Source organism: Dermochelys coriacea, chromosome 18 (assembly GCF_009764565.3).
Source record: "Dermochelys coriacea isolate rDerCor1 chromosome 18, rDerCor1.pri.v4, whole genome shotgun sequence".
NCBI classification, from domain to species: domain Eukaryota; kingdom Metazoa; phylum Chordata; order Testudines; family Dermochelyidae; genus Dermochelys; species Dermochelys coriacea.
In genome coordinates, this window is record NC_050085.1 from 17,959,082 (window position 1) to 17,985,090 (window position 26,009).

General features: G+C 45.0%; 1 protein-coding gene across 3 annotated transcripts in view; it reads left to right on the plus strand.

Annotated features, from left to right (window-relative positions):
- Positions 1-26,009, plus strand: part of SKI (SKI proto-oncogene) — a 141,543-nt gene that overhangs the window by 109,254 nt on the left and 6,280 nt on the right. For 2 of the 3 annotated variants that reach the window (XM_043499817.1, XM_038377008.2), the window contains exons 2-5: positions 19,286-19,411; positions 19,938-20,053; positions 22,968-23,236; positions 24,224-24,525. In XM_043499817.1, the coding sequence (XP_043355752.1) occupies positions 19,286-19,411; positions 19,938-20,053; positions 22,968-23,236; positions 24,224-24,525 (813 nt within the window). The remainder of the gene's footprint in view (positions 1-19,285; positions 19,412-19,937; positions 20,054-22,967; positions 23,237-24,223; positions 24,526-26,009) is intronic. The other variant, XM_038377009.2, reaches the window with a different exon arrangement.

Sequence of the window (26,009 nt, forward strand, 5' to 3'; positions counted from 1 at the left end):
TGGACTGCTTGAAAGGTTTCTTAAGAAATGATGCTGCTCAGAGTCTTGTGTTTTTCAATCACTGCTTCACAGGCTTCATTAGAAAACGTGAAGCCACAACACTATGGCTGAATTTCAATTCTCTGATGATTCCCATGATATGTTGGATGAAATGTCAAAGACTTGTGATAATGGGATTCCCCAAGAAGAAAAGAAGACAGACTTGGCCTATTACTTTGGAAATCTTGCTTATTTTGCAGTTAGTGAATAAATCAGTTTTGATGAAGATGAAAAAAACCCCACCCCATGCTTTAGAAAAATAAAGAGGGCTGAAGGGGGTTGATGTTCATAGCTCCAAAGCACCTTCTCTGAGTCCTTTCCCTGTATGTCTGCTCTCAGGCTACAATCCAGACTTCGCAGTGGTTTATAATTAAACCCAAGTTTTGAGGGTTCTGTCGAGTTCTTTTTGCCCACCAGGTCAAACTGAGTCTGGTTTCTATCATAGAATGTTTCTGTTCAGTTCCCCCTTGAGGACACATGGGAACAGACAGTCCATTCATATCGAACAGATGACCATGAGGGGAGGCTTAAAAAAAGTCTCTTTTTGTCTATTAAGCTAAGATTGAGAAGTTATGAAAACTGCTTAATAATGTTCCTTAACATTTATACCACACTATTTTCTTCTTTTAATTTTCCAGGCAATTAAAAATAATTGAAAGTTATTGCCAAATCCCCTGAAGATATAATTTTTGTTTTAAATAAGCTTATTTCCATACTTGTGAGATCACCACATATTTATTTGACCATCTTTATAGGGGTCATGCAGATTACGTACATGGGATGGGAATGTGCAATAGGACTTCATTGTAACAAGAAAATGAGAAGGGAGTGGAAAAAAATAGTAAAGGTGGGACTAAATGTTCAGCTATTTCATTATTTGAACAAAAGGAATGTATCTGTGTACTTACCATCTCAGGTCCAGATTCCGCAAAGCACATAAGTGTGTGCTTAAAGTTAAGCTTGTGCTTAAGTCCAGTTAACTTTAAATGGGACTTATGTGCACACTTCAGTGCTTTGATATGGATGCTGCATTGAGGCCTGCAAACGCTTACATAGGTAACGTCAATTGAGCTAATTCAGCCGAATAAAGTTTACTTGTTCGTATGTGTTTGTGGGACTGGACCATTAGATAGTGTGTTTGCCACTTCTGGAAGGTTCTGGGACCTAATATAGAAAGAGAGGGCGCCCCGCTGCGAAGCAGTTCATACAGGCAGTATATATAGCCAGACCTCTTCTATCTTTACTTTTATCCTATTAATAGAATTGTAACAGACACAATCCATGTGGCTGCTCAGTCACACTGCATTGTAATATTGCTTAGCCAGTTCTCCCCCTTAAGGCTTAAAATCCATCACATTATACAAGAGCTGAAAGCCTTCTTATGGTGTCCCAGTTTTTTCCCCTCGTGTCCATCCTATCCCCTTTCTGTTTTTTTAAATTCTTTTTTCCTTCCACATTTGACATGATATAAATTTATATCTGCACCTATATATTGGCTGCATTTTTTAAAAATCTTGCCATCTACAATGTTATAGGTTGAAAGGATTATTTTTATGTTGGAATAGAGAAGGAATTGGAGAATAACATACTCTGTTTATAGAGATCATAAATTTGAGTGTGTAATGTCTCCTTTGGATGGGGCTGCTTTGCCAAAGTTTGCTCCTTAGGAGCTGAGTATGTATGTGTCTATCCTCTCTGTTTAGCAGGTTGGATTTAGATAGGTGGTTTTTATTTTTTAAAATTGTTACAAATCTTTGCCCTTCTTTAATCCCATTGGCCACATCGCAGAAAAAAACCTTCTTTTAAGTACGTCACTTATGTATTTTTTTAAATGCGTCCTTTGTGAAATGCATGTCCCAGGCCGTGTTAGTTCTGTTTAGACAAGTTACCCAATGGAGCTTAAAATTTAAAAAAAAAAAAAAAAAAAGGGGCACCAGAAGAAAAGAGGAGCAGTTGTATAGAGCTTCTGGAAAGGCTGAACTGAAGAGCTTCTCCCCCCTTCCCACAAACTTCCCTCCTAAGCGCAATGTCTGGTGCAAAGAGCACGTGATGCTTGTTTCTAAAGGCAGCAAAAGAGGCTTTGAAAGTCTAAGACTGTAATTGGTTGTCTGGCTTTATCCTTGGAGCTCTGGGGAGGTTTCAGGAGTAATAACGGTTACTTAAAGTAGATGAGCTTCTTGTGGGTTTCCTAGAATCATAACCTTTCTTCAGAGCGCATTAGTTGTCTGGTACTTACAGAAGCATCTGTCTGTCTTTTCTGTAGCTTTAAAAACATTTTGAAAGCAAAGAATTTGATTTCTCCCTCTACTCTGTGTGTGGTAGTGAAGGAACCACCTCCCTGGAATGCAGCATTTGCCAGTGGCCCTGGCTTGACTGAAAAAAGAGGTGGGAAGGAAAAGCGATGTCCCTTTATTGGCTTTAAATCCTCATTTTAGCCACTGAATTGTACCCAAAATGTCCTACCCTGTCTAGGCACAATGCATTCCCTTTCATCTGCACCATAGGTTTTCTTGGGATGAAAAATATGGCAGTCCCTAAGAAACCCTGGAGAGATGCATGGGGGCATACATGGTCATTTAGTAGGGGTGGGAATTTCCATTTCCATTAACCTTAATGGGATTTGTACTCATTAATTCATAATCACTGAATTGACAATATACCCTCCTCCCTTAGACTTTTTAAGCAGCCTGAGACATAAAACCTGTGTTGTCCACTGGTTAGCGTAGGGAATATGTCGTCAACACTTATGCATTCTGGTTCTCACTCTGACAGTGACTTCCACTAGCCTCTGTTTTACCTTTCTGTGGAAGGGACATAATTACCCAGAGGATTGTGTTTCGAGATCTTCTGATGAGGAGGGCTGTATAAGTGCACATTATTAACACTGACACCAGAGGTTTTAATTAAAAGGAAGAATTGTATGACTCTGGTCCCTTGGATACCTCCAGGAAAGGGTATCTGACTACTGTCCGTTGGGAACCTGCAGGATATAAGAAGTGTCTCTCATTTCTCTGCTGGCTCTTTGAACTTTGAAGTAATTCATTGTAATGTGCTTAGACTACTCTTCCCAGCTTAGTCTGATGAATCTCTCAGTTCTATTTCTCTCCTCCTCCTCCCCCCCCCGCCCCACCGCTGCCTGTCAGTGTCACATGGACATGCCCATGTGCCATGCTTTTGCCAAGGGTCCTGACAGCAAACTAGCCTGCCACAAGTATCAGGTTAGGTGCCTGGAGGAGGAGGAGGAGGAGGAGTGAGGAGAGGATGTGAAGGCCTAATTCTCCACAAGAAGGGACAGAAGAGATTCCTGAAGGGACATTGCATCTTTGTGTTACATTGGTTAGTTTTGTTTTTCTTTCTGTTCTCTGGTTATATATTTAAAAAAACAAATAAACAAAAAAACCCCAACCCTGCACTGACTTTTGCAGAATGTTCTACCAATAAAATATTTTAAATGCTTTTAAAAATCATAATCCTGGCAGCCATCCATAAAGATGTTATTCACTTTTTAGCTGTAGGCATCTCTCTGCAAAAGCAGCAGGGCTCGGGGTGTAAAACTCCTGCTGACGTTCCAGTTCACATGGCAAGGATGGGAGACAGTCTGATTGACAGCCTAGTGCTGCTGCAGCCTGTCGGTTAGCATATTTGGTTTGCATCAGGGTGATCCTGGCTTTAGAAGCAGACTGTTGTCATTCTCCACTGGGAGAAGCTGATTATGCCTTGGGGATAGTACCATGGAGACATCAGTTTAGCAGGATGGGAACAAACAGCTGCCTTTGAGGAAGACTATGGCACTTACAGGTTAAACGGAGGCGGGGGCATTGGCATGGGTCCTGTTTTGGAAGGTACCAGGTGGAGAGACCTTAACGCAAGAGGAACAAGCCTGCGAGGAAGAGCAAAGCAAGGAGGCATCTGAAAACAAATACCAGTCCATATGGGGGGGCAAGGGAACTTCAGCATCACCCGAAGAGCTCTGCTCAGTGCTTTCATGGTGACATACAAGCATCATTCAGATCTGTAGAGGTGTAACCAGCTGCCATGTGCAAAAACAGTTGTGTGTGTTAGCGTCCTCTCCCCATAATGTAATGGAGGTACTAGCCCAGTGGGTGCTGCAGTTTGTGGAGGTCAGCAGAGGGCCTACTTTCAGACATAATAAGCCATCTCAAGCTTGGAGATGCATTCAAGGGATGTTCTTTGTTAAGTTGCCAGCGAAAGACACTTGCAGATCTTTGCCAGTTTGTTTGCAGCTGCACTTCCCGGGGTGGCTTGCTTGTTTAATGGTGTGGCACATTCTGCCTGTCCCTCATCCAAGATGTTTCATCGCACAGACGGGGGTGGGGGAGGGGGGTAAATCTGCCATGCAGCATGTTGGGACCTGTTTTTTAAAAATGCAAAAATCCACAGTATCATTGACAGTTTGTAGCAGAGGAACCCTGTAAGTCTGCATTCTCCAGGTGCTGGCAGCATTTAGCTATATTCCCATTTTAAATAATAAGCGGGTTATGTGTTTTTAGGAGACTGCGGGCTACTACTGCAGGCACCAGAGGAGTCAGAAAACCCCCAAATCAGTCCATTTTAGAGCTTGTTAATAGTCTGCCCAGATACTAGAGGAGGGTTTAACAAAACAACAACAAAACCTCATCTGTTTTCTATCAATGTTGGTCCCTCTCCCCCCCCCCTTCTGAGTTCGTAAACCCCTGGCCGCTGAAGTTTCTTATGCGTCGGATGGTATTTGAGGAAGAACACCACGCTTGCTTGAGCCGACATTGGTGGAAGCCACAAGGGGAATACTTGCCCTTTTATGTAAGGTTTGAAATTAAAATGAGAATCTCGGCTGGCAAAGTGGACTCCTCTCAATAGAGGAACTGATGCTTTGGAGAGAATTTCAAGATGGAACTTACAGGCAGTTAGGGCAGCAGATTCTGGTTTTAATTAAAAATAATAATAATAATAATAAAAGCAGGGGGAATAATATCTGATCAATAAATGCTTTTTAGGTTCCCAGGACAATGATCCCATAGGGAATCAGTCCAGTGTTTCAAAATGAGCAGAGTAGGGCTGTTTAGAAGAGGTTACTTGCTTCCTTGTTGAACCCCACTTCCATGAAACCCAATGGCAAAACTCCCCTCAACTTCATTGGTGTCAATGCAAGGCCCCTAGGTTCCTCCCAACTTCTGTCTCCCTCCTATACACATGCTCGCACTCAGTTTCTCTCTCTCTCTCTCTCTCTTTCACACACACACAGGCACGCACACACACACACACACAGGCACGCACACACACACACACTTGGTATCCATATAGCATTCAAGAGTTCCCACACAACTGTTGCCAACAAAAACGGCCAGAGGAAAAGGGCCCATTTTTCCTGCTTAGTCCCCCTGACCTGGTTTGCACTAGTGTCAGCGACTGGCTCTGCTCCAGTGTTGGGGTGTGGGTGTGTGTGTGTGTGTGTGTGTGTGTGTTTTGTTTTGTGTTTGTTTTTTAAAAAACCCAAACCTCAGGATAGGGAATTCTTTTCAAGCCATAATTTTTAGTTTGCACTGGAAGGGCAAGGCAGAGTCTTAGCTAGTGGAAAAGAGGCTCCAAACCAGGGCCAAAAACCAAGTACAGTTCTTAAAAAATAAAAATCAACTTTATTTCTTTGGAATTTTCTTTACAAAGGTTTTCTTGTGGGAGCACTGTACTCCAGAGGTTTAATTCTTGGCATTCAGCTTATACTTCCTTTGTTATTTGGGGAGGGAATGTAGTGATTACAGCACAGGACTCTGTGTTCCATTCTTGGCCCTGTCCATAATTACTCTGAGTATTCAGTGCCTCAGTTTCCCCATCTGTGCAATGAGAATAATAATCTCTGCTGTCATCCTCTGGTCATCACTAGCAAGTCAACATTCATCCGCAGTGATTACTAGTGGTATCTGAGATGTGGGATTATTTCAGGCATTTTGGAAAAACATAAAGTCTCAGATGGCTCTTATGGATAAATGTTGGTTTCATAATGGCAATTTGAAATTGTAAATTCATAGATTACGGAGGCCTGCAGCGGCCGTGATATCTAGTTTGACTTCTTGCATAATACAGGTATAGGTGGGAGGCTTAATTATTTAATAAATGCTTGCAAAGTGCTTTGAGATCCTTGGATTGAAAAAGCTATATGCTTATTGCAACTGTCATCCAGATAGAGTAGAAGGCTTTCTGGAGGCAGCAGTCTGATTCAAAGTGGAAAACATACTTTTAAAGTCACCTTGTCACTTTGTTTCATAACACTGGTACTTAATCTTTTCCATATTGGCATCCCCTAGACCAGTGCTTCTCAAGCTATCTGATGTGGGGGACTGGCAATTTTTTTTTCCAATGTGCACGCAGACTGGCAGCCGATGGCTCACGGACCAGCGCTGGTCCGGGGACCATCACTTTGAGTAGCACTGCCCTAGACTAGAGGCCCATTCCCATTTAGCAACATGTGAAGGGAAGCCTGGTGGTAACCCCTGATATCTTTTCACAACCCCCCAGGGTTGTGGTGAGCCCAGGTTAACACCATTCTCTGACTCCCTGAGCTATTGTTTCAGCCTGTCTGCAAATTCAGGTAGATATCACTGCACCAATAAGCACTAGATACAAAGGGATAAGAAATGGAAGGAAAGGAAAGGGTCATCCCCCCCCAAACCTGGAAAACTATTCAGGTTCAGAAATAGCAGCTCAGAATAGGAGTGAGTGTGTGTGTGTGTGTGTGTGTGTGTGTACGTACGTACGTACGTATGTACGTGCATGTGCACATGCATGTGGGTGTTTAATTATGATGAGGATTATTTTGGTAATAGAAACGTTACAGTCTGTAGTTGAGCCGATCCCCTGCATCCTACCCAGGCATTGACCTCTGACACTTGTATATGTGTTTGAGACAACTGGTTAGTACAGGCTGTGAGGATTGAGACTGGTCCAGCCAGCTCTTGTGAAGCCGTTCGTGCATTGCCCTATGAGGACTGCTACTTTTCCCCCCAGTCTAGATGGCAGCTGGAATCTAAAAACTAATTAGTTTACAGCTAAAAATAAATAGAATTATTTCACTTGGTACATTTTTTCCAGATTGCTCAGAGTGAAATACTTCCTATTTATTATAGATACACATATGCCCGCGTGCACACGCACACATGTATTTACACACATGCGCACACACACATGCACGCCTCCCTATGTAAAATAATATCCACAGCTGCATTCCAACTGCACTCAAGACCTTTTTCTTTTCTTTTTTTTTTTTTTTTTTTTTTTAAGTACACTGGGGTTTTTTTATTGCCCGATTCCAGCTGTGCAACCTCGCTGGGCTTTGTGTGTGAGTTTGTGTGTGTTTTGATGTGATTGTGAGCAAGGATCCCATCAGGGGCTGCATGTCTAAAATCCTCCCCAGATTTAGTCAGCTTGGTAAACCCGGGAGGGGTCTGGGAGTGATTTCAAGGGTAAGAGCTGTTTATGTCTGGCTCAGAGTTTCTCGGAACAGCAAGCTGAAACTGTCTGTTGCTTATTTAACATACATATACTGTGATTTTCCTGTGTGAAGATGCATCTGAACCTTAACGTAGACCAAAGTTTAAAGTTTAAAATGGTACCCCTTGCAGAGAGAGGCTTTGATTTGAATGCAGTGCAATACAGAATGGGGTGCTCGTTTGACGTCAGTTCATCAGAGATAACATGCACCTAGGGCTCAAGCAGGCAGGGACGAGCCCTTATCAGGACCGATGTCTGGATCCAAGTGGTTGCTTAATCGTGCCCTTGAAGGAAACAGTAAACCAACAACAAGCTGCAGAAGTGTTTCTGTATTCTCTGTTTAGCTGGCTGTTGGTGATTGGCCTCAAGCCTTGAAATCCAGCTCTTATAGACCCAGCCCTACCAACCATTACTGATGGGCAAAGTCTCCTTGGCTTCCCCTGGTCAGAATATGCATGATCAGACCCAAAGAATCATTTTCAGCAAAGAATTTAACAGTTGGGGGCGGGAGAGTAAGAGTTTAATTCCAGAGTTCACTAATAACTTTGAGCCAGTTCAACTTGTAGAGCAGTTTTTTTCTGAATGTAAATGTCAAGGCTGGAATAGCTGGCTCTTTCTACCACCACACCGCTACGAAATATTAATCTCAGGAATAAGTTTACAAGCTGCACTACAGCCTGTAGCAACCCGAAAGTATCCCAGGAGGTGTGTTCATAACAAATCACAGCCATTTTGTTTCCTAATAAATATGCTTCTGTGCATAACTGGAGCCAAGATCCGCCCAGTTTACTAAATTCACAGCCTCTCTGGAGTTTCTCAGTTGTATTGAGTACTTTGAGAAGCAAATCGTGCACATACATGTATGTTGTTTTCTTCTAGTGAAATTTTAAAACCAAGCTGCAGGGTCAGTGGTTTTTTTGGTGATAGCAACTGTTAGGAAATTGGGCTGAGAGATTTTTGATATGGATCCGCTGTTGGCTAGTTGTGAGTTCAAGCGCAACCACCAAATGGAGCCTGACTAAAATCTTACAGTAAAAAAAAAAAAAAGAGGAAGAAGTGTTCAGACAGCAGGGCTGGGAAGGGAGAAAAGGCTTCCTCTGCGCGCTGGCCATGGATTTTGGAAATGAGAGTCGAGGGGCTGTTGGGGCTCAGCAAAGAATATTCTAGAAAACAGTTTTAATTTGGTTTCACTCCAGACATTTCACAAAACAGACTCCGTATCAGAAATTCTATTAGACTGAGGAATTGTGTGAGAGAAGCGTTTTGTAGGAACCAGAATTAGCTCCTTTGTTCCCAAATCCTTGAGATGAACTTTCTCAAGTACCGGCTGACTAAATCACTGCATCTTACATAACGTTCTTGGGAGGGGAAGTGCCATTTGTACTGGTGTCGATTAAGTAGAATAAGGTTTACAGGCAATGTGGAGGCTCTCCCTCTGAGAGCAGGCAAAGCGAGTCCCGGTCAGGTCTCCCGTAGTAGGGTGAGCACAGCAGCTCCAGCAAGGAGCTTTTCACCACACCTTTTCAAACCGCTGTGTAACGGGCACTCTCTGAAGTGCTTTCAGCTGCGGTTTGTGAAGCCTCCCCGCAGGTCAGACGCAGGGCGACACAGTGGCAGCCAGTGAGCGTGCTGGGAAGGGCAGGAATAGAAAGCAAATACTTCATGTCATCAGGCCTCCCAGAATGACAGGGTAAAATGAATACTCGCTGTTTCCACCAGAGCTGTCGGGAGGGGGAAGACGGAGAGCTCTGCGCTGTGACGGTCTGGACTCCTGCCACCAAAACCAGAAACGTAGTAAAAAAAATAAAAAGGGCAGACTGTAGTAAGCGCTTCCTAGAACTGGTGTTTAGATGTGGTAGGTTTTTCTCTTTTAAATATATACAGTAAAGATGCAGTAAATCTTCCTACTGCTCCAGATTACAGTGCTCTGAGCTCACTCTGTTTCACTGAGACAGGTCGTTTATACCCATCAGTTTGCATCAGACTAAATATTTTCCTGCAATCCACATGAAAGTACAGTCCTCGACAGAGACCCCCCCTTAATACCTTATTAATCACCAGCCAGCCACATCACCAAAAACCTGTAGGAAGCATGTGTTCTAGCGATTGGAGCTTGTGTCACAGTTTTAAAGGATTTGGATGCAAGGGAATTCGAATCTAAATTATGCCTGGTTTGGGATTTTGCGGGAGTTTGTTCACAATTGGGTGCCTGCGGAGTGTGTTGCACCTGCCAAGTAAACACATGGTTTGATTCCCCTCTCACTTACTCGGGTTTGACCCCATGTGTAGCTCCATTGGCTTCAGGGGAGCTAGTCCTGATTTGCACTGGTGTAAGTCACAGGAGACTCATCCTTTATAAGAACGCCTGGGGAGAAGGCTATAACCCCAGTCTCCATGTTCCTCAGGGATTGCATTTGGACTTGAAGGAGCAGCTTAGCGCGCTTGTTGGTAACATAATGCACGCCTTCTCCAAACTGCTGCTCATGGCATCTCTGGGGGGTGTCCTGTTCACCCTGCCATTTGGCCTGTAGGACGTGTGGCCGTGATGGAATGTGCAATGGTCTGAACCAACCTTGGGGCCCTTAAAAATGAACTGTTAGGGGATTCATTGGGAGATGGGACTCCATATGGGACACAGTCGTTTCATTCTGCTCAAGGATACTGTTTGTGCCAACTTCCTTCCAAGACAAAGTCCTTGCAGGTGGGTAGGGCGGTTATCTCCATTTTATACAGGAGGGAGCTGAATTGAAGTGACTTAGTGCATCAGCAGCAGCGCTCAGAATATAACCTAGAAATCATGTCTCCTCGTTCCCATCTCTGAGCCTTACACCACTCCTTTCACTTCTAACTAGACACTGAGTGACACATCTTGCATACAGACAGGTTTCAGAGTAGCAGCCGTGTTAGTCTGTATTCGCAAAAAGAAAAGCAGTACTTGTGGCACCTTAGAGACTAACAAATTTATTAGAGCATAGCTACACAATGCATCCGATGAAGTGAGCTGTAGCTCACGAAAGCTTATGCTCTAATAAATTTGTTAGTCTCTAAGGTGCCACAAGTACTCCTTTTCATCTTGCATACAGAGGCTGTCTTGAGGCTCTTCGGCCAGTCTTTGCAGTGGCACAGCACACGGAGGGGTTAGAATAGTTGCGCTGACCCACTTTTCATTTCTGATTAAGAAAAGCACAGCAGTTTCTGAAGGATCGACACTTTCAGCTCTTCTATTTGGTTGGCTTTATTTTAATTGCAAGGTTCCTTGGTGATGGAAGAGTCTTGCTCCCTGGCTGAGGTTGAACACTCCTGGGCTTTCTATGAGCTAGCTGTGGCTGCATGGGCTGTATCTCAGAAGTTCCTGCTATCTGTTTTGTCTAGCAAAATCCCATGTGGATCTGGCTTTCCAGAATTAACTGCTTGTCATCCATGGGCCCCTGTGGGCCGTAGCTGGTGATAGATTTCTAAGTGCTTTCTACAACGCTTTTGCTGCAAGAGGACAGTATCACCAGGGCTGAGCCTGATCTTGATAAGGATGAACTCCTAGTTTGCTGAGTCAAAGAAGCAGCAGCAGCTTATTCCTGTGTTACACCTTATGCTTAGATACCACAGCAGTGAGCATGGTGCAGAGGCCTGGACAGAGAGATTAGATGCACCATTGTTGTTCGTTTGTCTACTGAATTTCTGGTTGGAAGGTTTACTTTTAAACTCAAATGAGTGCTGAGGAAAATGAAGTTTTTCACGTAGCCACATGATGGGTGCTCTGCAGGTGGCAATGGGCAAGCTTCCCACCCACACACACACACATTGGGGTCGGGCTTTCAGAAGCACCCCAGGGCCTTGGGAGTACAAGTCCCATTGGCTTCAGTGCTATTTGTGTTCATATGTCACAGGTGCTTTTGAAAATCCTGCCCATTGTGCCCATCCTGTCCCATTTGGTCCTTGGCCTCTCCGAGCAGGCCAAAACAGGTGCTGCATTGGGCCAAATGCAGTGCTTCATTTGTGTCAGGGTCGAGCCCTGGCACCTCTGGGTGTGGCAGTTCAGCCCTGGCACCTCTTTCATTACAAATTAAGCATTGGCCAAATGCCTTTTAAAAAAATAATAAGATAAGCACCCATCCACTAAGACCTGGTCAGACTTGTTATGTTCATTTAGGCCAGCAAGAAGCTCCTGAATGGTAATGACGGTCAGTCACCCCCACTGCAGGCTGAATTAGGTCTGCCTAGGAACGTATGTAGTCCCTGTTATCTGTGCCACTCTGTCATTAATTGGTTTTACCCTCACATCGCCCCTGGGAGGTAGGGAGACATTATCTTCATTGTACAGATGGTGCAAGGTGGGCTAAGTGATTTGCCCGAGACCACACAGTGAGTCAGCGACAGAGCCAAGAGCTGAACCCAGGTTTCCTGACTTCCAGCCCTATGTCCTGTCTACCGAATCATCTATGTAGTTGAAGGGGAAAGTTACACCAGGGATGGACATAACACAACACATGGACTGTCCTGGCCTCTCTGGTGAGTGTGTCCTAGGTCCCAGTAGATGGCAGTGTCTTTTTTACAGCCATTCCATGCTCTCAAGGTCAGTCTCCTGTCTAGGTACCTGCCTAGATCACAAGTTTCCTTGGGATAAATGTGCCAACGTGAGCCAAGACGCACCCATGTCCCTCCATCCCAAGCTCATATTTGCAGCCAGTTATAAACACCAGAAATGATAACTTATGGTTATCATTTAACCAGGTTCTGATCCCGAATCCAGTGCAGTCAGTGGGCTGACTCCCATTGGCTTTGGACCAGACCCAATTTTAGACCAACCCTTTACTACAGCATCACAAACAGTGTTGCTTTCATGCTGCACAACTGAACTGGGTCAGAGCTTTGCCCATTTGGGCTGGAGTCTGACCCGGATGGTATAGTTTATTACCTGCCACTTAGTTGTTTGCTGCTTTATTTTTTAATGTATTTTTATCTTTTGGTGTCTGTCACGTTTTTAACCCCCAAGAAGTGTATCTTTGAGGTTTCTTCAAACCGGTATCAGACTGGCGTCTGGTCTTGTGGTTTTTGTTCTGAGTGAGAAATTCATTTAATTTTCACGCCCAAACTGAGTATCTGCCGAGACAGGAAGCTCCACCCTTTCTTATGGTATAACTGAACTCGGCTCTTAGCAAAAGCAGCAGCTTGAACAACACGCTATAATGCTATGCATAGATTTATGGGCCTGTTTCTGATTTTGCTTCCCCTGGTTTTATGTGAGTGTAACCCCCGTGACTTTGGTGGCATCATTCCTGAGGTACACCCGTATGAGGGAGATAAAGAATCAAATCCATACACATGCACACAGATTCATATTTCTTTCTAGTAATCACATAAAGAGATGAAAATAGAGGTTTCTTGGTTCACTCTGTGTGTGATGGGAGACATTTAAAGCAACCAAGAAAAGACAGGTTTCAGAGTAACAGCCGTGTTAGTCTTTATTCGCAAAAAGAAAAGGAGTACTTGTGGCACCTTAGAGACTAACAAATTTATTAGAGCATAAGCTTTTGTGAGCTACAGCTCACTTCATCGGATACATTTGGTGGAAAAACATGAAAAGACAGACTCTTGTTTGCTGTAGGATCTGCTTCAAGTTCTTGACCGTATCCCCTCCCCTCGAACTCCCTGGGATGCGTAGGTGTACATGTAAAAATCATGCATTACTGTGGCTTGGTCTCCTGAATTGCCCTTTCACACCCTCCCTTCCCTCCCCCAGTGGACTGAATAATTCATTCTTAATGGCGACCTTGGACCTTCTGGGCTCAGGCCTGTATTAGGAGAGGCATGTAGCTGAGCGGCTGTAGGACGGAATTGTGAGTCACAGTTTCCTTCCCTGTCTCCCTCCATTGCTAGAGTCCCATAACCTGGTGCAGACTCAGCTTTCCCTGTGGGCGCAGTATTGGCCCCATGGAGCCGCCTCCTCCCTCCCCCACGTATCTACACCCAGGGCTGTGATCCGAGGAGTGGATCAATGCAGTGGGGAAGGGTGGGTCTTATTCTTAGCACATCTGCGACCACATGAATCCAGCCCTTTAAAGGAGTTCCCAGCCAAGTAGGATAAAGTGATTTCTGCTAGTATTGTTCCCATGTCCCCGATCTATTTCAAGCTCCATTTAAAAGGAAGGGGCAGGGTTGAGGGAAAGACACCCTATGGCCTAATCAGAGTCTCCGCATAGAACGTGCTCTGTCCCTTTAGCTGTCTGATTTCTATGCAAAGATGAATCAGTAACCCCATGCAGTGTGGGTCACTGCACCTGCTTCCAGCCTGTCAGATATTCTCAAAGCTACAATAATAGCCATAGTGGCCGGGCTTGCCCTGCATCACTGAACTCAAAGAGCAAAAGCCTGGAGTTTTTCTTTTTTCACTAGCTTTACCCCCTGCTGGGGGGGCGGGGGCTGCATTCATACCCCTCCTAGGAAGGATTAAAAATCCAGTGCAATGTGCAGGAGTTTCCCCCATTTTAACTGCAGTAGGCTTTTGGCGGTTCTGGGTTAGGAATAGATTTAGCTGTGGTGAGATCGTCAGCCCCAAAGGGCTGAATTGGAATGAATTGGGTCCCTTCCTTTTTGGGGGGGTCTGCTTCTCAGTTGGATCCCCTTGAGGCAGGTGCAGCCCTGCAAAATCCAATCTGAACCACTCTGAAATTGAAACCAGCCTTCACTTTGGGTCACATCACCCATTAATACCCATCTGTTAAATGTCTACTAGGTTTCCTGCACCTTCCCTCAAAGCATCTGCTGGTGAGTGTTATTAGAGATAGGAGACCGAATTAGGTGGACCACTGGTGTGATCTGGTACAGAAGTTCTTATGTTCCTATCCAGGGACCCTCATCTCCTCACATACTTTAAGCAACCCCTGTTTTGGGTAGCTACCTTAAAATATCTGACTGCCCGCCTGCCCACCACTCTCCACCTAAAGTTTCCCGCTCCTGTTAGGCAAATTGGCTCAATTCTGCTCTTGTTTGCACCAGTGTAAATTGATATGGTTACTGTAATGTAAAACGAGTGAGGGGGAGCAGAATGAAGGCCAGGCTTTTGAACAGATCCCTGGGGTGTTTGCAGACGTTGGGTTTGGGGTGCTGCTTGGTTTCAGAGACGAGGGAAACAGGCATGTTTGCTGCTTGTTGGCTTGTTGATTATAGGGTCAAATTGCAAAAGGTGCTCCCAGAGACTTTTGCCCATTCTGTTGCTCTCCTCTTCCAAGTGAGGACACTGCTTTTTTGTAGCATCTGAGCTTATCCCGTAATGGATAGCTACTCAGATTACAGGGTGCTTAGTCAGACACGCACGCGCACACACACACGTGCGCGTGCGCACGCAGACCCCCAGAGCACTCCCTGCTTTGTGCTTAATAGAAACCCTCGGGGAATAGAGGAGCCTGGAGAACAAAAATCACCCACTCAGCCCAGATGCTAGAGAGGAATCTGACCCCAGAGAGAGTACCCAGGAATGACTCCATCTTGAGTGGCTTGAAAGTGTCTTATTCTGAGAGCCCAATTTTCACTCTGTGTTGGACTGAAAAGGAACTTTTAGGGGCCAGGCCAGTCTTACTAGTTGACTCCTGATCTGCTAGTTTTAGTATTATTATTTAGCTTTCGGAAGATAGTGGGGTGTCTTTCTGAGAAGCAGCGGGTAAAGGTCATCTCCACTGATCTCATGCTTTGATAATACAATACCTAATCGAGCTAGCATGACGTGTCAAATGTGATCTCATTTGGCCAAAATCCAAACTAGCTTGATTAATACCAGTGTGACTTTAAAGGGATGCCATCACAGTTAGCAGGCCCAAAATCTCACTTCTATGTTTTTCTTAAGGATCCATATAAACCTTTCCTTACCAAAGCAAATGCCACAGAGCTCCTAAACTCCCCTATAACAAGAGACGTCTTATACCAGTGCAATTGAGCAACTCTACAATAACAAGCCACTTTGCGTAGCTCTAGGCTTTGAGGTACCCTACCACAACAAACCATCATGAAAAGCCCCAGTGCTTATGTATAGCTATACAATAACAAACCATTGTTCTTGAGCAACACAAGCAAAGGGGAATACAGTTAAGGAAACAGAAATATATGTTTCAAGCTTTTAAGAGTTTATTGCACACATCGGGGAGGCTGGGGGGAGGTCATTTATAAGAATGGTGAAAAGCATCCTTTAGTGCCCCGTTAAATGCCACCGGTGTTAATATTTTATTTGTAAAGTTTATGTATATGGATGGAAATAAAAGAATTTTAATTCATATATGATCTACTGTGTCTCCCCCATGCTGGCTACTTTGCCCACAGTGAAAGCTATAGAGTGGTACTTTTGTCAGTTTTACTTATTACCAGCTGAGAGCCTGTCCTAGCCTAGTGTATAATCAGTGAATCATGTGGAAGTGGGAGTTGTACTACATGCCTCATAATATTTTTGTATTTCAGTGTCCAGACTACTAGAGTGTGTTTGTCTTTTCCCTTCTTGTAATTGTCCACCTCCTCAGCCCTGATTTTTTTGAGCTGTTGTTCACACTCCCTTGTGGTAGGAAGATCAAATTCTACCTATTTCATCAGCAGACTCTGCTTTGCTTTGAGTCATGCTTGGATGAAAGGTATGTGATAATGCTTTCTCATTGGCTGCCTGCTTGACATCTCTACTGGGCTTATTGGTCATCAGTTGACCAATTTTGACACCTGTAGAACATGAGCCTTTGATGGGTTTATGGCACAGCTGCTGCAGCTCAGTGAGGAGGGAGAAATGTTTTCAGTGGCTGCCCAGACAGATAAGAATGTAACGAGAAGGAACCTAACGAGAAGGGTAACCAAATGGCATGTGTGACAGGGCAAAGAGCGACCCACTGCTTTTTGGATTTCAAAGCATTATCCCCACTTCTTCATGAATAGCCCTGGATCTTGATTCATTATTATTCACAGAGGGTGAGAAAGTAATTCTTATTAGCAGTGTTCCAGTAGCACCCATAGCTACAATTGTACCTGGTGGGCAGTCCCTTCCCTGAAGAGCTAATAATCTAAGTAGACAAGACAGATAAAGGTGGAAGGGGAAACAAGGCAGAGAGAGGTGAAATGACTTGCCTGAGGCACACAGCAGCCCGATGTGTGCAATAGACTGCAGGGCTTCCAAGTCACAGTCCAGTACCCAGCCCACAAGCCAACCCTGATTCTCAGGAATGCTAGCACCACATGGTGGGAGATGATGTTGCTTCATTTAGAGCAATCTACGTGGGCTGTCAGCAGCTGTTTCTCTTCTCTTTGGTGGGGGGTGAAGGGGCTCCCCCTTCAAGGCTGTTAATCAGGATTTCCCATCATGGCTCCGGTGCACAGGAACAGAACAGCGCTGGCCACTGGCAGCAAGGGGCACGGATTGTTTTGCTTGTCTGCTCCTATTTTGTGCAGCTCAGGCTCCCCCTCTGCCTTGGATGTCAGCCTTGATTAGAGGGGAACAGGGAGGAGGGCGGAGAAGAAAAAAGGAGACACATTGTCACTTGAAAATGCAAATGAGGTGATTCTATTTAAATATCTTTCCTCAAGCCCCTTTAAGACTTGACGCTTTCCTCCCCATTCCCCAAAAGCTGTTTGTTTTTACACTGGCCCCCCACTTCAAGCCCATTATGGTGCTATCCATGTGTGCACAGTACAGGGCCCAGGATGGCTGTCCTCCATCCTGCCTAAGCAAAATGTTCTCCTGCAGCTGAGATGGGTAGCAGTGATGGGGGGGGGAACTGGTCTCCATGCTGAGTCTTGCCACCTGTTGCCTTTTTCATTCCAGGCCCCTTCCTTTCCCCTCCCCACATTGCTCACCATCCCCAGTGGATAGGGCTGGGAGGCGCCTCGCCTGCCAAATACCATTCTGATGCTGTCACTGCTTCTGCACAGACAGCATCTCTGACAGCAAAAACGAACCTTTTCCCAGCCCCGCTGCCCTGCGCTTTCTGCAGAAGCCATTCCAAAGTGCCCCTTTCTAGCTGGCAAGGGAGGAGGGGCTGTGGCACAGCCACTTCCAGAGTCAGCCCAAAGAAATAAAAGGTTGATGCTGAGCCAAAAGAAGCCCTTGCAAATCCAATGACACTGACATTTGGCGCTGGCATGGGCTAATTTTGCACTCGCGGTTCCTCACGCACATGCTCTGCTTCATCTGCTATGTATGGGAAGGCGCCCCAGCCTGTAGCTCGCCTTAGAGTGCTGTAGTAAGAGATCTGTGCTGGGTTCGATTATGTTACAGCGTGAATCGGGCCATAAAAGACCACGAGCAGTCCTAGCAGCGCAGGCTGCCAGGTTAACTGTCATTAACTAGAGACTGGTTGGCTTGAACCACAGCTCTGCAAAGCTGCTCTGCCACCCATAAAAGCAACAGATCATGGACTTGATGTCTGAGTTACCTCCAAATTAAGGCTGGCAAAGGGGCTGTGTTTTTGTATGGCATCCAGCTCCAGGCTTTGCTGGGAGCAGAGTGGATAGGGTAGTGGACTGGGCGTCTGGAGAACGGAGTTCAAATCTCAGCTCTGCCTGAAACTCCCTTTCTGAAAATTGGGTAGATCACTCAGAACGTAATTTCCAAGGATAGTGGCTTTGGGTGACTCCGTCTCGGGTACTTAAAGGAGACACCTTAAAGGAGCCTGATTTTCAGAGAGTGCTAAGTAGCCGCCCTCTAACAACCAGGCCTCTAAGGGGTCTCAAGTTGGACACCCAGAATCAGTAGACACATGAAAATCTTGCCCTTAAAACTTCTCTGTCCCACAGTTTCCTCATTTATAAAACATAGAAGGTGGATGCTTATGCGCCTTTATATAGTGCTTCGCAATGGTGGGATGGAAAAGCTCTGTATAAACATACAGGATTAGGATTATTACTGGTTATTGCCATATTGTGCTGCCATCTTAATAAGAGCCCTGTTGGACAGCAATATGGAAAAGCAATGAGTTTTCCAACTCACAGAAAGAAAGAAAGAAAGAAAGAAAGAAAGAAAGAAAGAAAGTTGGTGTGTTCTTGTTTTATTATTTGTACTCTTCATGCAGAATGAGGTCCAGAGCCCGTCCGCTAGCCTTGTTTGTGCTGGCGGTGCCTCAATCTGGTATCCCCAGCACACCAGTGAAACCAGTAGTTACCAATTTTTTTTGCAAGCCACACTGGGACTGTAGGAATTTTATTTCTTTGTGGTGTTGAAGGAAAGGGGTCCTGCCTGCCAAAGGACTATTTTATGCATGAGGGTGATTTATAGGCCAAGCTGAGGCACTTGTGGAAAAGGCAAAGCTGCTCTTGGCAGCACCCCCAGAATCCACTGCAGCTGTGGGGTAGTGAAGTCATCGGCATAACAACCATTGCAAACAGAATAACAAAGTCTGCTCTGTTCTCATTTAAAATAATCTTTCCAATTCAGAAACCACATTAAAATTTACCTTTCCGCATACAATAATAATAATAAAAAAGGCAGATACTGCTTAGCGGCACAGTGTGAATAGCTCGATTATATTTATGCCTCATTTTAGCCCTTGTATTGTAACTCTCTTTCCATTTATGCTTGAATGAATGAATGAAGCCAGTGTTGTGTCGTGCAATACATTGGTCTCTGTCCCTTTGTCTTTTCCATTTGCAGCTCTTTACAGTGTAGTCATGAAATGATAGTTCTGTTCAAGGGATGGCAGGAAAAGATCAATATTTGTTTTAAATACCACCTTTTATCCTGGCACTAAACTGACTGTGAAAAGAACAATGATTAAATCTCTGCTTCCTCTCCCCCTCTTCCTTTCAGATCCCTTCAGATCCTCCTGCTTCCAAAAAGCCCAAAATTGATGACTCTGCTTCCCAGTCTCCAACTTCTGCCGAGAAGGAAAAGCAGTCCAGTTGGTTACGGTCCTTGTCTGGTTCATCCAATAAGGTGACTCTTAAGTAACACACTTGCCCTGTTTAAAGTAGATTGGAGGGAGGAAATTTGTGCTTGGTGTCCTTCCTTTGAAGCCAATGGAACAACGCCAAGGATGGTTTTGGCCTGTGCTCTCTAAATGAAAGATGTTTTCCACCTTTCCCCGATGAAGAGTGAATTACGTTGCCCTTCCCCTTCTCCTGCCGCTTCTCAATGAGCATTGGCAGCGTGGCTGTGGGAGGGTCGAGAATCCTGAAAGCCCTGGAGTCCCAGGTGGTCTCTTGCAAACCATATATTATTTGTTGGCAAGCAACAACTGAACGGGATTTTAAATCTAATCCAACTCGGCTCTTCCGGTGAAAAGCACTAAGCAGTTATGTCCCCATTGGGGAATTGTGTTAGAGATAACAGAACCCAAGCACACACGCGCGCGCACAAGTCAATAACTTTCCTTTGCAATTTATGCTTTTGAAAGATATATTCAGTGGTGACCAATTTTTGTTTGTTTTTCTCTTCCTTTCTTTCCTTCCCTTCCTTGCAGAGTATTGGTTTTGTCCATCCCCGTCAGCGCCTCTCTGCTTTCCGGCCTTGGTCCCCTGCTGTTTCAGCAAACGAGAAAGAGCTCTCGACACATCTTCCCATATTAATCCGAGACAGGTAAGAAGACTTGAGCCATGGGGTGGGAGGGAGAATCAATGTTATATGACAGCAAGCCCCTTTGTGGGTGTTTCCCTTGCACTGATATGAGTGGCTGTGTTGTTCGTCAGTCTGCTGGCAGTGCAGTGAAAGCATTTGCAGCCTCAGTTTTAAGTGATTCTGGGGAGGGAAAACAAGAAAGTAGCCATATTTGTGCATTCAATAATTCGGTTTTCTTGAGTGAAACATGCCTCAAAAGACTGCAAAATGAATGATCTGTCCATGAGTCATTGCTAGTTCAGTGGTGCAAAGACCCAAGCATTTTGTGCAGTTGGTTTAGAGTTTTGCCCATCTGCTGTTTAAAGATGGCTTGGCCATCAACTTCTAGGATGATGGGTGGCATCTGCTCCAAGTTGGTAGGGACCCGACAGCTCTTTGGTGGCCCCTGTGAAATCTCTAGGGTGGTCTCCGCGCAGGTCAGTAGCACACAAGTGCCAGTCACCAAACCACTGCCAAAGCTGACGCATTGACTCCCTGGTTGGCAGTCTCAGCAGAAATGCCCTGGATTGAATGGGCCTTAGAGTCCAAACCATCCTCTTGGCCAATACAGGTGGTCTCATGAGATCAGAGTTGAGACACCGTGGGCAAGACTGTGCATGGAAGCATCCACTCCTGCTGCATTTGTTGTTCCTCATTCTATACGGCTCATTTCACATGCCCTAAATTCATTCTTTTTAAGTCTTCCAAGCCACTATCCATGTACTGTATCCATCTGCTAAATTTACTTTCTCTACAGTCTTGTCCCTTCGGCAAGCGCTGTTGAAATATACTGAGACAGCTGTCCCTAGTAACACTCAAACTCCGGCTCATGGCATCAGTTGGTTTGTCCTTCCAGACATCTCGATTTCGTACTTCCTAACACACATTGTTCTAAACCTGTTTTATTGAATGTACTAGTATTTCAGAATTTAACAGGCCTTCTGGTTGTTATGGGAATGAACTGAATTGGCTTCCAAAGCCATACCTGTTGCTGCTTTATTGGTAATTATTTTTATTACAGCAGCACCAGAGATTGGAGCCCCATTGTGTTTGGGGCTGAACATCCACAGAGAAGAATCCCTGCCACAAAGAGCCCACTATCTAAATAGACAAGAAAAACAAGTGAGAGGGGAAACAAAGATACTAACTTGTGCAGCATATCAGGGAATAGATCCCAGGTCTCCAGCATCCTTCCCATTGTTTCCATCCTGCTGGCTTTAAACATTCTGTCCCCCCGCATCAGCCCATGATTTATGTCTCCCAGGTCCCCCATTCTGCCCCTGGTTATTTTTAGGGAGGCTTCAACATCATTTCTTAGCACTGTCACCCCCACTCCTTTCAGCAGATCCTCCAGTGCCTTAGCGGTCAATCCAACCTAGCTGCTTAGGTTTTTATTTCAAGTGTTTTTTCCCTCTCTTCTGTACAGTTCTTTCATTTTTTGGAATATAAAAGGTCTGTACATGTACAAATGTGCTCAGATCCATGTGATTCTGCGTGCATATCTATATATGAATGTTGGTTTGGCTGTACTGCAACAGGGTCTGCCCATGGAAATCTCCACTGACACCTGGAGGTCCAGATTTTCAGAGAGTGTTGAAGTTGTGACTGCAATCTGTGCTTGTGAACAGTGTGTATAAATGTATAGTCTATTTGCATGTGTACCCATCTTGTACACTTAAACTTGCATGTACAAATTATGCAGCTGAGGCTTTGACAGCCATTGCTGGAAAGTTGCTGTTATGGACCTGATTCTGCTGTCACGTTCGTTTTTATACCGGTGTACTAGTTACTCCTGATTTACACTGGTGCAAGCGTGATCAGAATCAGTCCCTGTCTAGGCAGTGGTGGTAGCACTACCCTAACTTGAGATTGCCTGACACTTTCCATTATAAGTCTCTGTTTTCAGTTGTTTATAACTTTGCCAAACTTCAGCTGCTCAGGTTAACAACTTTCATGCCAGTTGCCTGCCTCAGACTGAATTTTTTGGAAAGGTTAGGAAACAGTTAGGAAGTTTCTGAGAAGAGATGGGGGAAATAGCGTTTTGCTCCTGTTAACAAAATAGTTAGGAATTTTTTTTAAGACACTCTTGCACTCCATGCTTTGAAAAAAGCACTTGGAATTTGGCTGGGTAGTCACCCTGGTTTCAAGCATGTGTCTTGCTGTCCCTGCGAAAATTCATCCAAATTTGGCAGTTATAAGCCTCTGAAGAATCTTAGTTTGCACATGCTCGGTAGAGACTTTAACATATAATTAAAGATTGTCTCTCACTGCATAATTGCAAGGGGTCTGAATTAAGGCTACATCGGCAACCGTATTAACCTTTTGAGTGCTTGACATTACAATCTTAATGTTCTTTTAACATAGTTCATTGAATGTAATATAATATATACACACTCACATACATGTGATGTGGAAAAATTAATTAGGCACTACAGAATGTTGTTGGCAGTCTACTGGCTTTTCTCCAGGCTGTGCAATCGCAAAAGTTGGAAGGCAGTTGTGGGTGGTTAGATGTAAAATCACCATATCTTGGAAGAATCAATAAAGCTCCAGAGAGAGAGAATATGGAAACAGCATTTAACATATGGGAGACTTGAGGGTCTGGTCTCTTCCACGTACATAGTATTTAACCTGTAATTCCTGTTGAACTGAGTGGAGGTTACGAGTCTAAATCCTCTGTGCACTTAGAAGAGCCTGGAACACTTAATGGGTGGAGATCATAGGGCCAGATTCTCAGCTAGTGTAAATCAGGGTTGAAATCAATGCAGTTCTGCTGAGTTACACCAGCGGAGGATCTGGCCTTTTTCAGTCTCAGATGCTAGTTAGGAGGGATTTTGAAGGCAAGAATGGGACTGAATATTTTGCCTTTTTCCTTTGTCTCCCCCTTCCTGAACAGTTTTTACTCCTACAAAAGTTTTGAGAATGCTGTGGCCCCCAACGTAGCTCTCGCACCTCCTGCTCAGCAGAAGATTGTAAGCAATTCCCCATGTGCCACAGTGGTGTCACGGAGCAGTGAGCCAATGAGCAGCCCAGTCCAGCCACGGAAAAGGAAGCTGACTGCAGACAACCCAGCAGTCCCGGAAGCAGTGACCACCATCACTGCTACCGAAGAAGACAAAGAATCAGAAGCAGAGATTGAAGTAGAAACCCGGGAGGAATGTACGTGTGAGTTACCTGCCTTTATTTTGGGGTTTGATTTTCCAGAGGAGTACAAGGAAGTTAAACTCCAATGGGAGTTGAGCACCTAATGTGATCTAGATACCCAACTCCCCGAGGCCCCTTTGAAAATCCCAGCCTCACATAAATAGTGAGAAATGGAGGCACAAGTCAAGAGTGAAATTTTCACTGCACCCCAGGTGTACATTCACAGAAAAGCACACACATTAGATGCAGCCCCAAAACCGCACACTTACATTAAAATGGGTGAACACCTATGCAAAGGAGTGTACCGTACATCATGTATTGTGATGCTGAGCAAGCTGATCCCATGCCCCCTGGTGCTAAAAAATTCTGCCCTGGGACTTGCATGTGCTATCTTTCCCATGCAAATGGTGGTTTGCACACACACACACACTCACAGATATAGTTTTATTTCAGAGGGAAAATGTGTCCCTAAGTGGTCCGTTTTCAGTACAGCACCTTCCTCTAATAGGGTGAAATTCAGGAAACCAACACATACTTATGTACTACCTAAGTCCCACTCTAGCCCTGTTGTGACGGTTTAACTTCAGCGAGGGTAGAATCAGCCCTTAAGCAGTGCACAGGTTTGGTGCTGCACCTCTGCACAGGGGTGAATTTCACCCACTGAGACTAGCGGGATATCGCTGTCCAGTTCTTCCCCAAAGCACTGGAAATGTTCTCCAGATGGAGAGTGCAGAGAGTTTGCATGCAGCCAATGAGCTCAGTGGGCTAAATCCCAAAGTCTGTGTTCAGACAAAACTCCCACTGAGTTTGATGGGAGCCTTGCAGCCCTGTGCATTGCTTAGATCTATATTTCCATTGTACGTCAAGGCATAAAACATTTCTTTCCTTTCTCCTATTTGTAAGATTATCCATTGCATGGCTTCTCCTTTTTAAAGGGTCTCATCCCCATTCTAACTTTTGTTGCTGTGAATGTTTAACGTCAGGATTTTGTTTGTTTGTTTGTTTCAGTCACCTCATCCCTGTCCTCGCTCTCCTCCCCATCCTTTACTTCGTCCAGCTCTGCGAAGGACATGAGCTCACCTGGGATGCAAACCACAGTTAATGTCAGCAACTCCTTTGAGGTTGCCACCCACGCCGAGTCTCACAGCAGTGGGTTGGAAGCTGAACTGGAGCATCTAAGGCAGGCCCTGGACAGCGGCCTGGATACTAAAGAAGCCAAAGAGAAATTCCTTCATGAAGTGGTTAAAATGAGAGTGAAGCAGGAGGAGAAGCTAAATGCTGCCTTGCAGGCTAAACGAAGCCTGCACCAGGTAATGATGGACACTTGTTGTCACTGTCTGCATATCCACCTCCAAGGGGAGCCAGTTGGCTCGTTTCACATTGAAAATAATTCACCAGAATGTTAGCAGCATTCCCTGTAGTTCTGGTTCTAAATTGAAAAAGGCCAATCCATGGCATACTGGAGCTTTGTCTATATTTCACATGTGCCACCTGCCCCTGCTTAAGAGAGAATCCCAAATTTTTAACCAAAACCAAACCCCTTCCCGTTTCCCTTTGAGAAGCTCGCCAGGCCCAGCCGAGTAAAAATTGTTTTCACTTTGATGAAGTTCACACGTTTCTCTTCCCAAAGAGGGGCCTATTCAGAGCTTTTGTCTGTTGGGAAGCATGTAAAATTTCCTCATTGTCTAACCCAGGTGCATCTTGGCAGGGCATGGCATCAGCACGCTGGGGGAGGAGGGAGTTGAGATTGCCAGTCTATAGTAATTATCTACATCTGTGTGCCAGTAACCAGGGTCCAACTTCCTCTTAGGATACTGCATTTGAAGCAGAGTTAGTTGGTAACTTGGTGGTATTGTACCCCCAGTTCAATGGATCAGGAATATTTTCTGTAACAATGAGTGCCATGTTATTTTTTGCAGAGAGGGCTGGTAGCAGAGACACTCTTGCTATTGGCCAAAAGCAGGCACATACATTCCTGTCAGCCAACAAGGGCCAGGTCTGCGGGCCCAGTGACTCTCATATAGATGTGATTTGTTTGCACTAAGGCTTTGCACCCAGACAAAGCAATATTAGAACTTAGGTGCCCTATCACAGACCCCGTAGCAAGAGAAAGGTGCCTGGATGAACCTGATTTGTATTTGAACCAAATTCTGCCCAACCTATTGGCTCCTGCCTTAGGCCCAGTTTTGCAGCCCATTCTCTCACACCAATATACTGCTCCTGTAAGGAAGTCTTCGGTATCACAGGTTGCAAGGTCAGCTCCCAGGGGAAGGGAGGTCCAGTGCTTTTAGTCAGCCAGAGCTGCTCGCTCACTCTGTTGCCACTCAATTTCCTTGTGTTTCATTGAAGCCAGCTATATTTAGTATAAAAAAGCAAACCCCATTTACGTAAACCAGGTGCTGAACCCAAGTTGAGCTTTACAGGATTGATCAGGCAAAGGAGTGGTGTCAGACTGGGAGAGAGGATGATGTCTGGCCCTCGGTTTCCATTTTGGCAGCTCTGGGTTTCCGATTCCACAGAGCTAGGGCGTACGTGCATGCGCGCCCCCAATGTCAGGGTTGAGCTAACAATGGCCTGGCTGGGAAGTGAGATTGTCAAAGGAGTGAATTTCCCATGACCCGACTGCAGAGTGTTACTTACCAGAGACATGTCGCTGTGAGGGTTTGCCTCTGACAGACAGGAAGTCCAGCTTCTGGGCGGAGGTGGGGGAGTGATGTGCCATAGTTCATTTAATTTAACCCTTTAAAAAGGCAGATCACAGCCAGTTTTTGCAAAGAGAAACAGAAGTACTTGG